Genomic DNA, 14605 nt, shown 5'->3' with positions numbered 1-14605 from the left:
ATGCTGCTTGCACACACTAGTGTGACCAGAGACAGCTGCCAGTGAGTCTAGTGCCTGCCCCAGTGGGGGGGGGGGTGCTGGAGGAGGTACAGCCATGCCGGAGGAGCTGCCAGGGCCGGGTGCTGGCTCCTGTGAGTGGCAGTCCAACATGCTGCTTCTTTCGTTGCTGCGGTTCCTTGCCCAGTCATTGGCTATGGCCCTGCTGGTCTCACTTGTTGTGACTAGAGTCCTGCAAATCTGTGGCTATTCGCTTTAAACGGACAGATATTCACATCTGCAGATATAAATTGTGTATCCACGCTGGGCTCTACATTTGAGACCCCTAGGACCTGATTTTCTGGAGTATTTAGCATTATAAAGCACTTTCTATGTTCAGACCACTGTTCCCATTGACTTCAGTTACAGCAGTGAGTACTCAGCACTTCTGCAAATCAGACCATAGGGTCTCAATTTGAGCACCAAGAAAGTGAGGAACACACATTCAGTGGCCACCTGGGAAATGTTTGGTTTAAGTGACTTGCTCTGGGGAAGAGGCAATCCCAGTCTCCCCTGGATCCCAGTCCCAGTCTCCTTGCCCAGCCAGTTCCAGTCTCTCCTCTTCTCGATTCCCAATCCCAGTTTTTTTCTCTCTGATGCAAACCTCCAATCCCAGTCTTCCCCCTGGACTCCTTTTCCCAATCTACACACCCTGCCATCCCCACTCACTGCAGGTCTGGCTCTTGCCTCTCTGCCTTCAAATAAGGCAGCTTCCTGCTCCGCGCTGCTTGAGCTCAGAGGATGGTCATTGAGAGCCTAGGAGAGACAGCCTCTCTTCTCTGCAGTTCTGGCTCATGATCCCTGGCTAGTCTGTATCTCCCAGGATACAACTGCAGCCATGTGTCCCATCAGAGGGAAGACAACAGTGGATCATGGGGGATATAGTCTGGCCAAGGAGCCTGGACTTTTGGATAAAATGGGCACATGAAACACCCAAACTACAACTCCCATGAGACAGCGTGTCACCAAAGATAGATGCAGGTTAATAGCAAACTGACTTGCATATGAGCTGTAGCTCACGAAAGCTTATGCTCAAATAAATTTGTTAGTCTCTAAGGTGCCACAAGTACTCCTTTTCTTTTTTTGAAAAGAAATGTTACAGTTCAGTTCAACAAACTGAAATATTTTGATATGGGTTGAATTGACCTGAAACAAAAAGATTTGATTTAGATTTTCCCCAATGGAAAATCAAAAAAATTTCCCCAATGGAAAATCAAAAAAATTTCCTGTAGAAAATTTTGATTTTGCTGAATCTGCATTTTCCTTTAACAAAACATTTTGATGGAAACTTCCCAACTAGCTCCACTTTTAACATTGCCTCATGCGGCATAAAGATTTCCCAGAAACCACCAGCACTTTGGCATCCATTTAGATGAGCCAAAAAGAGCCAGACTTGTGATTAAAGTTTTATAAGAATCCATGGGAGTGCTGACATGATGGATTGGTTTATTTGCACAAGAGCCAAAGCCAGAGCCCTTTGGGAGTTCAGGAAGCTTGGCAAGCTGTCCCCTCCTATTACTTTTCATGTGGTGCTTGAGGCCCTCTGCATATCTGCTAGTGATGGGCCTGAAAGTGGAAGTGCCAAAGCATCATGGTACTCAGCGCTGTTCTTGTGGTATTTCTGGCCTGGTTGGAATAAGAAGGACTCAAAATCTCACAAGAGAACTCCTCCCTGGAGATTTAAAGCACAGTGTTGCTGACACAAGATGTCCTGAGGATTCGGTTTGGGATCTGGTTTTTATCTGATGAAAATCTTCATGCCGTTTGAGGCCTCCCCAACCCACCAAACTCTGCTTTTCACTCCCGTTGTGCATGGTGAACATTACACCCATGTTATGAAGGATGCACCTCAAATGCTTTACAGTAAAGATAAGCCCAAACAACCCCCCAAAATCAAACTCCTCCCCGTCTCTCTTCTCTATAATAGGGTGAACCAGAGCTCAAGACTCCCATTTCCATGGAGCACTGGGGCTCAGGACACCTGGCCCCCCATTCTGCAGTGGGTGCCCATTTCTATTTTGGAGCTAACAAAGGGCTCAGATAAGCAACCAGCAATGTGACACTCTGATCTTCCTCTGACAGCCCTGGAAATAATGCAGCAGGATTCCCCTGGGGCACAGCTTCCCCTAGCCCTGCTCATGATATGATAGCACTGGTGCTGATCTCAAGCCTGGCAGTGCAAGAATGAACAGTTATTTAAAAAGTGAACAGAACATTTTCAAATCTGCTGAATGGCCTGGGATCGGGGTCAGCTTTGTGCAGAGGTCCAGGCAGAGTAGTTCCTCAGGCCCTATGCTCAGGTCTGAACAGACATCAAAGACATCAAAGACTTTTCAGTCTGAATGATGACAAGGCAGTAGGCAGAAGACAAAAGTGATACCCAGCACAGACCAGCCTGCGCCAAGGAACTCACCCAAGAACAATGTTCTCTTCCTTGCCCTGTTTCTTGCGTTGTAGATACCACTCTGGGACAGCTCCGTGCCTGGTGTAAACCAGCACTGCTCCATTGAAATTAATGCCACTGGCCCCGGATATGTACACAGCACATCCATGTTTCGACAGCATGTGCCATGTTTCACAGCTAATCTCCTCATTGGAAATGCCACTAGGAGAGCTGTGGGCTGACGTCTAGCCTCCAATTCACAGGTGCAACTCAGTTGATGCGGATTGCGCCTGTGTACCTGAGAGCAGAGCTGAGAGTGGGAGGGCTCTCCTCTCTCTGCAACAGGTAGGGAAGGATCCATACAGGAGAGGCGAGTAGCAACCTGTTCTTGGAGGAGATGTGATAGCTGGGCTTTCCAAGCACAAGCTGGCCAGGTGTGGAGCAATCATCTTGTGCACCAGGGAGCTGCTGCCTGAACTGGGTTCTGGGTGCCAGCCGGAGATGGCATGACTGGAGGGGCTACTTGGAAGGAGACAATTGTATACAGTCACAGTGTCAAGCAGTTTTTCTGAGAGGTGCTATGAGAAATGTGGGGACTTTTTGTACAATTGTTATAAACCTCGGCGTGTCTCCACTTTGTATTGTTACCCACTGGGCAGAAAGGGTTTTTCTCCTGATGTAAGCAGTGTCAGGATGAGCTCCACCCTGACATCTGGTGGTGAGGTGTGGCAAGTTGTGGAAAAGAACTTCAGGGGCCGATCTCATTTGCATAGGCACACCCACCACGCCTAGAATGAGACCATAGCTGCCCAAATGGTCACTTTGGCTGCTGTGGGATCCCCAGTGTCTCTGTTATTGGGGCAGGAAGAATAAATTGCTATTACCCTGATTATGGGAACTGTGCTTGGAACTGTACGTGGCCTTTTGTTATGATGGAGGGATTCACCATCAACTAAGTAGCACTCGCTAGGCAAGGGTCATGGGTTCCAAAACTGTGTGAATGGAGAGAGGCTGGGGACAAGTATTAATACTTGGTGGCATGGGCCCCTTGGTGAGGGCCTTACATGCTGATTGCACTTCCTCCTCTCTCCACTGTGGAATATCAGAGCTAATTTTGATTTCATTAGAAGTCTAGTTATAGGCTGCTGAGCTCACTTTGGGCTGACAGTGCACCAGCACTGGGGCTCCCCTACTATAAGCTGAATTCACCTAAGAGCTGAAATCACTGAGTGTTGTGTTAAGTAGTGGGGGAGCCTGAAGATATATTGTGGAGCAATTTGCGGGACGGCTGGTGAAGCAGTTCGACGCGGAGCAGTGTGTGGATGGCAGGAGCTGCTTGTGGGCCGTGGAGCTGAGTGAAGGAGTTCGTGGGGCGGCTGGCGGAGCGGAGTGCAGCTGAGTGAAGGAGTTCGTGGGGCGGCTGGCGGAGCGGAGTGCAGCTGAGCGAAGGAGTTCGTGGGGCGGCTGGCGGAGCGGAGCGCCGCTATGGAGCTATGGGGCGGTCAGCTTCAGATCACGTAAGGTGCCTCTTACCCCTGTCCCATTTCCACCCAGATTGGGAGGTAAAGCTCCGCCGATAAACTTTCGAACTCTGGGGCTGCCCTGACCAGGGACAGAGACTTTTGGGGCATTGGACTTTTGGGACTTTGGGTGATTTGGGGTTGCTGGACTCAAGAACCAAAGGGAAAAGGGCATGCCCCAATTTGCCTGGGGTGGGGTTGTTTTTGCTCATGGGTTGTGTTATGAATCCTGTTGGTGGTGTTTCCCCAACATAATGCCACATTGTTTCTCTCTGTTATTAAAAGACTTTTGCTACACTCAGACTATGTGCTTGCGAGAGGGGAAGTATTGCCTCTTGGAGGCGCCCAGCGGGGGTGGTATATATTTGTCCCAGGTCACTGGGTGGGGGCTCGAGCCAGTTTGCATTGTGTTATTGGAATGGAACCCCTAGATATTAAACCCGGCCCTTGTTGCTGCCAACTCTGACGGGCAGAAGGGTTACACTTGGAACCAGACAGCTTAGCAAGAACTGGCTGGAATCTACACACAGGAATTGGAGACCCTGAATTGATAATGGAAGAGCCAAGTATTGGGCCATTAATGCTTAACTTCCTCCAAACCTCTGCAGGGAATCAGAGTGAAAAGGCTATATGTGGAGACAAATGGATGAGGTGGCAAGTGGCTGTCTGTAGAGGTTGCTGCGATGAGCAGATGGACTCACACAGACAGGGTCAGAGAGAGTGAAGAAGGACCCTGGAGAATCAGGGCATGGCAAAACAATTGCTCCTCCTGATATGGACTCTGAAGCTTGGCTGTCTCATGCTGACTGAGGACTCACTGATGCTGCATTCCAGGTAATTAATCAAAGCTACCTAGTTTTGAAAAGGCTGCCAAATAATCTGATGGGTGCATTGCTCCCTAAAATGGGACAAGCTCTCTCAGGTGTCTAAACTCGGCTGGATTTGCTGCAGATAGCCACAGTGAGAAATAGGGGTGCTGGAATCTGAAGGCCCAGGCCTGCAGTAATAGTCACGTGGCGTGTCCTTGGAAGTCTGGCACACTAAAGGGCTTACCCCCCTGGACCAGACCCTCTAATTCACGACAGGTGCCAACCCCTTGCACTCTGTCTGCCCCAACACTCGCACTGCTGCTGGTGCCGGTGCTGGAAATGGGGTCCAGACATTCTAAATGCAGTCAGAGGAGAGAGCTGGCCTGGACCATGCCTCTGCAGAGGAGTTCATCGGCACCTGCCTGGCTGGGGAACTGTGAGCCGCCTTGGGAGGCCGAGAAGGCCTCTCCAACGTAACTAGGGTGGAAGTGCCTGGCTCCCTCAGACTCAGGGGGCTGTGTTTCTCAGATAATTTCTAGGGACTCTACTGGTTTCTGGGATACAGGAGGGGCCAAAAGAAGGGATTAAGAGGAATAGGATTTAGGTCCCTAAATAATCACTTCAGGATGGGAATTCTGGCCCAAATGAAATTGTTTCAATGTGCCTGCCAGTGAAATGTCCCTGTGCAGAGCAGGTGTGACTGTTGGTGCCACAACAATACCACTTCCCTCCCAGGGCTTTCCCAGGGATACGTCTGTGAATTCTCCCCTGGCAAGGTCAGCGGCAGGCCATCAGAGAGCTGCAGGAAGGCTTACCCCAGCTAATGGCAGCAAAGCACAGGAGCCGGGCGATATTCCAGTCACATCCCCAAGCCCTTGGACTGGAGCAGAGTCCTACAGCGCTGCCCTGGGGGTCAGAAAAACATGTCCATAAACCCTTCAGTACTTCACAGCAGGCAGGTCCAGGCATATTTGACACACTGAGCTGAAACAGATACTGTTGGACACACCTGGCTGACACAGATACAATCTCTGATTAGTTCATATTCACAATGCAGATAAAATGCAAAATCTCAAAGGGCAAGAGCTGCCAGCCTCCACAGGGGAAGAAGGAACAGCTGGAATTTTAGGCAAGTGATTTGATTCAGCAACATCATCTCCACAACAGGTTGTTAATGTACGTCCTGGAGAACATGACTATGAGTGTGAGATGTTGTTGGTCAGTGTCATGAGTTCAGCTCAGAGGATGGAGGCAGTTTTTGTCCATAAATTAGATAAACAGCTGAGCATCTCAGTCAATCAGGGCAATATTCAGGTGTAATAGAGTTATATTAGAATTAGAAAAAATGGTAACTACCCATGGGTCTAAACCTGAAATGCTGCAAGCTGCATCATCATGACCCTCCTCTCCCTGGGCTTCAGAGGATGGGATCCAGCATCAGCCCGAATGGCTACACAGCTGTGTGTAGGGCCATAGTGTGAGCTCTGCGAACCTGAGTCTGTAGACCTGGGCTGTGAAACGCACTGCTGTGTATTTAAAACACAGTGCAGATGTACCCTCTGGCATCTTACCAACAGGGGCTGAGCCCAGCCTTGCCCAGAGATCTGGGGGAAAGGAGGGGTGTGGTCTGAGCCAGTTAAGTTAGGGTGGTGGTGTGGCAAGGGTTGTTGTGTTGGCTGCTCCTCTGATCCAGGTCTCAGCTTCCCGGGGTTGGCTGGCTGGCTCCCCAAGCAGCCTCCCAGGCCTGAGAGGCTCCATGTTGTCTTTTGGCTGGCAAGGAGCCTTTGAATGAGGCCGTCTATGGTAGCCCATCACCACTTTCCCAACCAATCCTCATGCTGGGGTTGCTGCTATTCCACCGTCTGTGCACCAGCTCTTCCCAGTGATGCCCACAAAGCCCGGCTGTACCAGCCACCTGGCTGGAATTGGGGGGCAGAGGGAGCCATTGGCTAGCATTCAGTGAAGTCATTAATGTAGGAGTTCTAGAGGGACGGCAGAAAGGAAGGGAAGGGAAAAGCAGGGGAAGAGTGCCCCCCATGCGGTTTTTAACCTTTAGCTCTGCTTCCCAGGTTGGGATCTCCAGCTGATGCGCAGGGGATATTCATGGATTTACTGGGGGAGAGAGAGCAGCCCAGCTCAGGTGACTGAGTGAAATCCCAGTTGCACAGCAATGGGGATGGGGGCTCTCCTTATCAGCTCAGGACTGGGCTGTGGGGTGGGGGGCCTCTCCCTGGCCACTCAGGGCTGGGCAGTGCAGGGGAGGTTCTCTCCCTGGCCATTCAGTGCTGGATGGTGGGGGCTCCCCTGGCAGCTCAGGGCTCAGTGTGGGTGGGTGGGGGTGGGGCTCTCCTTGTCAGCTTAGGGCTGGGCAATGGAGCGGGGGCTCCCCTGGCAGCTCAGAGCTGGGGCGGGGGAGCTCCCATGGCTGCTCAGGGCCGGGCAGCAGGGCTGGGGGGGGCTCTCTCTGGCTACTCAGGGCTGGGTGTTGGGGGCTCCCCTGGCAGAACAGGGCTGGGTGGGGGTGTGGGGGGGGGCTCTCCTTGGCAGCTCAGGGCTGGGCAGTGGGGGCTGGGGATCCTCTGCTCACTCAGAGCTGGAGGGGGCGCTCCTCTGGGTATGTCAGGGCTGGGCAGCGAGGGGGGACTCTCCGACAGCTCAGGGCTGGGCAGCTGGGTGGGGGAGCTCCCCTGACAGCTCAGGGCTGGGCAGTGGGGCTCTGCTGGTTGAAGCTGGGTGGTCTCATTTCAATTAATATTGGAAAGTTGAGCATAGGAGATAACTCAACCCTCCTCACCACCTGGAGTTTCCTTCTGCACAGGTCTGTGAGGCACTGTCAGGGCATCGTCCCTGTTGCCCATGCAGGGTCTTGCTCTGGGGGCCATTTGGGGTCTCTGTTCCTGGCACTGTCCCCTGTACCCACACTCAGAGGTGTCTGGGGCGGAGGGTGAGGGCTGTCGCTAAGGAGCCAGCTTGTAGCTCTCCCTTGTGAGCAGCAGCTCCTCTGCCTGCCTCACTCTTTCCTAAACACTGCACAGGTGAAGCCAACCATGTCCCCAGGTAGAAGAAAGTGCTAGACCTACCATCTCCAGTGCCGACCTGCCAGCCTCCACTCTCATCCCCTCTCGCTCAATCCTTGGACCGGAGACGACTTAAGCCGTCCCTCTGCTTAGCTGTGTGTTGCAGCACTTCCTTTCACGTGTGCAGAACCTCATCCCTTTCCTATTCCTCCCCCCACATTGAGTCACAGCTTCAAGAGTCATTGGGCCAGAGAGAGAGTGACTGTGAAGCCTGGTGGGTAGGGACTGACCTGGGAGGTGGGAAATCCAGGGCCCAGTCCCCCTGCTCCAATGATTTGGTATTGATCCAGAATACAACAGCTGAAACTGAGGGATCCTCCATCAGAATAGCCCTTAGTCCAGTGGTTAGAAAACCTCTCCTGAGAGGTGGGAGACCCCTGTGCAAATCCTTTCTCCACTGCAAGCAAATGGGGGAATTAACCTGGGGTTCCCACAGGCCAGCTGAGTGTGCTAACCCGTGGGCTAGAAGCCATATGGTGGACACCGTCACCTCCTTCTCTGGCAGCCAGACTCTGATGGGACCTGCTCCAGTAGGTGGCCTTTGAGCATGCATACTGGATCGGGCCCTGCATGCAAGTCAGATGGGGCCTGTCTTCTCCCGATTCACAGATCGCACTGGGGTTTAGGCAGGAGCTAAGTACCCAGGTGCCTAGAGGGAGGCAGCAGGGCACATGCCTTGAGGCACAAACTTAGGTGTGGAGGGAACTTTTCCCTGAAAACGTACGTGCCAAATGAGTTTAGGTGCCTACATGGGCCAGTGGGAGTTTTGTGGATCTCAGTGAAGCCTTAAAGTGAGACTTAGGCACCTAAACCCCAGACCTAGGCGCTGAAGTCTGGGGTTTAGGTGCCTGTGATATTCTTGGGGTACCCAGGACTGTGAGTCACCCTCTAGCCAGAGGAAGCCTTGCTGTGGTGGCTGGGGTCAGCTCCCTAATCCCACCAGCCCATCAGCCACTCAAGCACTCTCCTATGGGTTAGGCCAGCCCTGTCTGCCTCACAGGTACCCCCCAGTCCCTTTGAATCATTCCCCTGTGATATCCAGCCCCTGATTCTGGCTACTCCCAGAAAGCCCAGATCCTCTATCCCCAAAGGAACAACATATCCCACGTTACCAGTTTCACCTTAAATCATTGCTCCTGTAAACCACACAGCACTTGTCGTGAAACAAGAGAAGGGTTATTTAAGAGGGAAATTCCACTCGAAACAAGAGAGCAGTTGAAACCAGTGGTTACAATACAAAACCAACCCATAAAATGCAAACTAGGGCCACACTTATCAATAGTTCTCTTTCCTAGCTGGCAAAATACCCCCCCCCCCGCAACAGTGCAGTCTGTTGCAGAATTGGCTAGTGTCACAGGAACCAGGATCCAAACGTTCATGAAACACCCCCATTCAGCAAGATGTCTCCTCAGTGAATGGATTCAGGGGGCCTCTCCCCTTCAATGTTATACTGAAAAGTCTTTTGTCTCTATTCCCAGGCAGGGCAATCCCTTGACTGTTGTAATGTTCCTTTTTTACTTCCAAGTGGTTTTGATTGTTTGCAGTTGTCTCTGAGGGTTTGCCATTGAAAGTCTTGGGATGGAGCAAGACTAGACAACTTAGCCTGGCATTACATCACCAGCTAACCAGGGAGAGGTGACAGCCATCACTAAGGCACATTACCCCCTTGGGGACTAACTTTTACTCTGAGGCCAAGCAAACTGTCAATATAGTTACATTATTCCTTAAATATTACCTTACCCACATCTCACAATGATTCTGAGCCTTGACAAGTTACGGGCTTTCTGCAGATACCTTACATGTTACCCCTTATGGATAAATACTCTGCAATACATGATTGGTATAGTGAGTTTGTCAGGTCTGAGATGAAAGTTGTTTGCAAAGAACAAGGGCCCCTTTGCCAAGAGGCCTGAGTGTCACAGCATCTAATTACCTTTGTGAGTCCCTAGTCCCAAGGCCTCTATACAGTGGGATGTGGGAGCGGGGCGGGGTGGGGGGGGAAGGCCAGCCCCTGCACAGCCATCTAGAGTGTGCAGATCCCGGCACAAGTGGAGAAGAGGGGCTGCACTTCTGATTCTCCCTCTCTACGTGCAATGGGGCAGGGAGTGGGAGGATCTATGGCTAGGACCCCAAGTGCCAGCCAGTAGGACAGGCTGGGTGGAAACTCAGCCCTTATCTTCAAGGCGCTCCATGGCCTGAGCCCAGGGATGAGACCGTGGGTGACAGCTCTGCTGCTCTGGCCCAGTGGACTCTCTCTGTCATCAGGGTAAAGCTCATCAGCTGTGCAAGAGACAGAATTTACTCAGCGGCTGGCCCCAGACAGTGGAACGAGCTCCCCACAAAACTCAGACCCATCCCAAATGTCCCCATTCCCGGTGCAAGGACCAGGAGCCTGGGTTGGACTTGCTTTCTCTACTGGAAATACAGAGCAGTGCGTGTAACTATCTACGTATAAAACCCTTACCAAAACAAGACACGCCCTCCACACGCTTTTGCCACATGGAGAGCATGAGAGAACAAACACCACATGACAGATGTCAGTCCCAGTCCTTAATTCCCAACTGGATGCTGCATGGATGCTTCCGAGATGAGTGCAGTATAAGAACCTGCCTAGACTAAGTGACACCTTGAGATGGGGTGAAGTAGCCTCTTGGCCCCAGAAATAGAGTCTCTCAAGTCCCTTCAGAATACAGGCTGCCCCTTCCAGTCCACCATGGGCCCACCCATCCATGCCAGGATCACAGTCATCCAGCCCCGTTCTCCCAGAACCCTACCAGATGAAGGACTGTGCCCGGCTCACCTGAGTGACTTAGCACCTTAGTCACTGATGTCCATGGGGACCCAGAGCAGACCCAGGCTCCCAGTGTCTCAGTCACTTTTGGCATTGGGACCCAGCTTCCTCAGTCTTGTTGACAGGCTAAAAACATCGTCCCAGAAGGTGGGAGTGAGAGAAAGCCCCTTATTACTCTAGGAGACTGGAGCCTAATCAGATGATGACTTAACAGAGCAGTCTCCCAGAATGGAAAGCATTGTCTGATATTGTGCTAATTACAGGGTGTTCATTTTTAGGATGGGTTAGATAACTATTGTCTTGTACTTGAGAGGAATGGGATATGTGGGTGTCCTTTTCTCCCCCTTCCCACAGCCATTAGAATGAAGGGTTCATGGTAGGACAGTGAATACATTTCCTCAGGTTTTCCAATTTCCTCTTTTATCTCTCATTAAACCTTCAAAACTAGGTCCCATTGTCTCTGTCTCATCTAGGATTGCGCTGTACTCTGTTGGAGTCTTTTGTTCTGTCCTGCTTCCAGGTGAAATAGCCCTGGAGGGATTTTTTTTTTTGCCAGGAATTACTCTGCCCACTTCCAACCAAAAGCAAAATAAGAACACCCTTAGCTACACACATTTCTGATTCCAAAGAATTGCCCTTGGCTCCAGAAGAATGAATACCAGACAAAAGGAGGAACCTGCAGTGCAGTCCAGTAAAAACTAAGAGGCACTTGGCCAATGTAAATCAAACCTAGAGTTGTGTGCCAGATGGTTATCTTCCCTTTGCAAAATGTTTTAGGTAGAATTGTATATTTTAGTGGAGTAAATATACACCAATGGGGCCAGCCTGAGAGGCTGTGTTAATTCCCTGTAATTTGGTGGCATCAAATGCATAGGGAGTGTGGGATTAAAAGAAGGAAAGAAATGCAAGTATTGTTTGGCAGGCCACAAAGCCAACTTGGCAGTTGTTCAGGTAGTTTTCTGTGTGCAGAAAGAATAGCAAATATGGCAGGCAACCAGCTTGGTTTAATAGTGAAATCCTCAGTGATCTTAAACTCAAAAAGGAAGCTTACAAGAAGTGGAAATTTGGACAGAGCTCCGGTATGAAACTGCAGAAAAACCTGAGAATCTCTGGATTAAGTTTAGAAGTGTGAGCTACAAGGGTAATGTCGTGGTGGATTCGGAGGTGGTGGAATCTCCATCCTTCGAGGTTTTTAAGGCCCAACTTGTGAAAGCCCTGGCTGGCATGATTTAGTTGGTGTTGGTCCTGCTTTGACTAGATGATCTCCTGAGGTCTCTTCCAACCCTAATCTTCTATGATTCTTCTATGATTCTGTGAGTCAAAGAAAACAAAGCTGACGATCACACAGTCAGGGCTATACTTGAAAGAAGTTTCCACACATCAGACTCTCTGACTTCCCAATAAATGAGGCAAATAGTAAATAGTGTAAACAGTGCCTGGCTCAGGGCAGTCAAAGGAGAGAGTGACTGGGCACAAATCGGTTGTGCTGCTAGAAGTGTCACTGTATAGCTAAGCAGAACTCAAGTTTTACTATATAGTCTGCAGTCAGTCAGGAAGTAAGGGGGAAATGGAAACAGGGAATGGGGGTGGGGAATTGGAATCATGTTTTGCGAAGGGAGGGAATGGGAACGGAATGGGGGTGGGGAAATTGGAATCATGTTTTGCTAAGGGGGGGGAATGGGAACAGGGGCACAGGTGTAAGGCTCTGTGGTGTCAGAGCTGGGAAGGGGGACACTAAGGAAGGAAACTGAAATCATGCTTGCTGGAAGTTCACCCTAATAAACATCGAATTGTTTGCACCTCTGGACTTTGGGTATTGTTGCTCTCTGTTCATGCGAGAAGGACCAGGGAAGTAAGCAGGTGAAGGAATAAGCCCCCTAACAATGCTGTCAGTAGGCAGCATAGAGGAGACTTGCCTTTAAGTGCCGCCTGTCCGGTGTCATAGGTGGAGCTGGGTGAATAACTGACTTTTCAGTTTGGCAGCCATTTTGGGAGGGGGGCAGGGAAGTTTCGGTAGAACGAATCCAAAATTTTTCAGAATTTTTGGCAAATCAAAAAACTCCATTTTGACCCAAATCATTTAATTTTTGAGCATTTTTGAAGAGCTAAAGTCACAGACTGGCAGAGGAGGCGGTGCCTCCCTTGTAACCTTTAGCCCACTGTTTAGGACTACTGCTCTCTGATATCAGAGACCCAGGTTCAAATTGCAACTCTGGAATAAGGTGTAGAAGTGGGGTCTTCCGCATCCCAGGTGAGTGCCCTAAGAAATGGGCTGTAGAGTCATTATTGCTCCCTTTACCCAGTCACTATTCAAGCATTTTATGCCAAGTGAACAGTCTCAGCAGGAGAGCTACTCATCCCAGAATAGCCACTAGCCTGGGCCCTGGCCCTGATCCAGATCCAGAGCAACAATTCAAACCTGTGTCTACAACATCCCCAGCAATAGTCCTAGGCCCAGGCTGTTTGGTTTAGGCAAGGAATAGGCCACCTGGAAGATGCTGGTTGTGGACAGGGAAGGTAGAAATCTTTGTGAGGGAATTTCAGGAATGGTTTGGCCCACAGCTGCCATTATCCATCTGTCCAAAGTAGAAATGACCCCTGGGGTCAGGAAGCGGATCAGTCTCGCCCCCGTGTCCTTGGACAGACGAGCAGTGAACGGGTTTTGGAGGGAGCTTGTCTATTGAGTCCTGTTCTGGATGTTCCTGCTGAAAGGGCTTCTGGAGTAAGGGCTACCCTGGGAACCAGAGCGGGAGAGGAGCCCTGAAGATGCTGCTTGACCATGTACCAGGCCTGCATCCCTTTGTCCAGTGAAGGGAGGGTCTTATCTCATTGGTGTCCTGTCCCAAGAGCAGCTTTCCAAAAGGGGTTCCACCTTCACAGAGGCCATCAGATTTTTGGTGATCACTCAGTGCTTAAGGACTTTGCAAGAGCTCTGCTCTATTCTGTGTCCGGTTCCAACTGTCTGTGCCTAAGAACAAGAGCTGCACATGGCTCCGCCCAGACTGGGAAGCTCAGCCCTTGAAGGTGCAGTCCTTAACAGGACAATCAGTGTGACAGTCTGCCTTCCAGGACTGGCTACCACTTCCCTGAGAGCAAAAGGTAGGGAGTGCAGCGAGACAGCTGAGGCATGGCTGGTGCTGGAACCGTAGTATCCTTAGGCTTCTGGCTTCAGCAACGCGCCTGTCCATTCCACAACCGCACGGTGAGCAGCCATCAGCACTGATGTTCTGAGGGCTACCGGAGGCATGTTCTCAACAGGTGATTTTGCCTCTGTATTTGGCCCTGGTGCAACCGCTGCTGGAATCCTGTGTCCAGTTCTGGTGCCCAGAAGGATGCTGATAAATTGGAGAGGGTTCAGAACCACCAGAATGATCCAATGATTGGAAAACCTGCCTCATAAGGAGAGACTCCAGGAGCTCAATCTGTTTAGCTGAACAAAAAGGTTAAGAGGTGACTTGATCACAGTCTATAACTACCTGGGGAACAAATATTTAATAATGGGCTCTGCAGACTAGCAGAGGAAGGTAGAACATGATCCAATGGCTGCCAGCTGAAGCTAGACAAATTCAGACTTGGAAATAAGGTGTACATTTTTAACAGTGAGGGTAATTAATCTTGGGACCAATCTACCAAAAGTCGTGGTGGATTCTCCATCACTGACAATTTTAAAATCAAGATTGGATGTTTTCCTAATAGATCTGCTGTAGGAATTATAGTGGGGCAGTCTCTGGCCTGTGTGCTACTGGAGGTCAGACTAAATGATTACAATGGTCCCTTCTGGCCTTGGGATCTTTGAATCTACCAAGAACCAGCATTTGAAATTAAGCTGGAAGCCTGATCTGCAAATATCTGGCTCCCAGGGCCAGACTCTTGACTGCATCTGAGGATGCAGTGAGGGAGGAGGACCGGTCAGAAAGCTCCAGGATCCTGAGCTGCCTAGTCTTGGCACAAGTTAGCGTTGCAAGAAAACCTCTTTCACCTGTGCCGCT

General features: G+C 50.5%; 1 protein-coding gene across 3 annotated transcripts in view; it reads right to left on the bottom strand.

Annotated features, from left to right (window-relative positions):
* The window catches only part of LOC140915817 (P-selectin-like), a 45621-nt gene extending 37700 nt beyond the window's left edge, over nt 1-7921 (bottom strand). For all 3 annotated transcript variants that reach the window (XM_073356205.1, XM_073356206.1, XM_073356207.1), the window contains exons 1-2: nt 7829-7921; nt 5564-5654 (exon numbers count right to left, since the gene is read on the bottom strand). In XM_073356205.1, the coding sequence (XP_073212306.1) occupies nt 5564-5654; nt 7829-7864 (127 nt within the window). In that variant the 5' untranslated portion in view covers nt 7865-7921. The remainder of the gene's footprint in view (nt 1-5563; nt 5655-7828) is intronic.
* Between the last annotated feature and the right edge of the window lie 6684 nt (nt 7922-14605).

The sequence above is a fragment of the Lepidochelys kempii genome, chromosome 8 (genome assembly GCF_965140265.1).
Source record: "Lepidochelys kempii isolate rLepKem1 chromosome 8, rLepKem1.hap2, whole genome shotgun sequence".
NCBI lineage: Eukaryota > Metazoa > Chordata > Testudines > Cheloniidae > Lepidochelys > Lepidochelys kempii.
The sequence above is the reverse complement of the archived record's forward strand: the minus strand, read 5'-3'. Positions and strand labels throughout refer to the sequence as shown.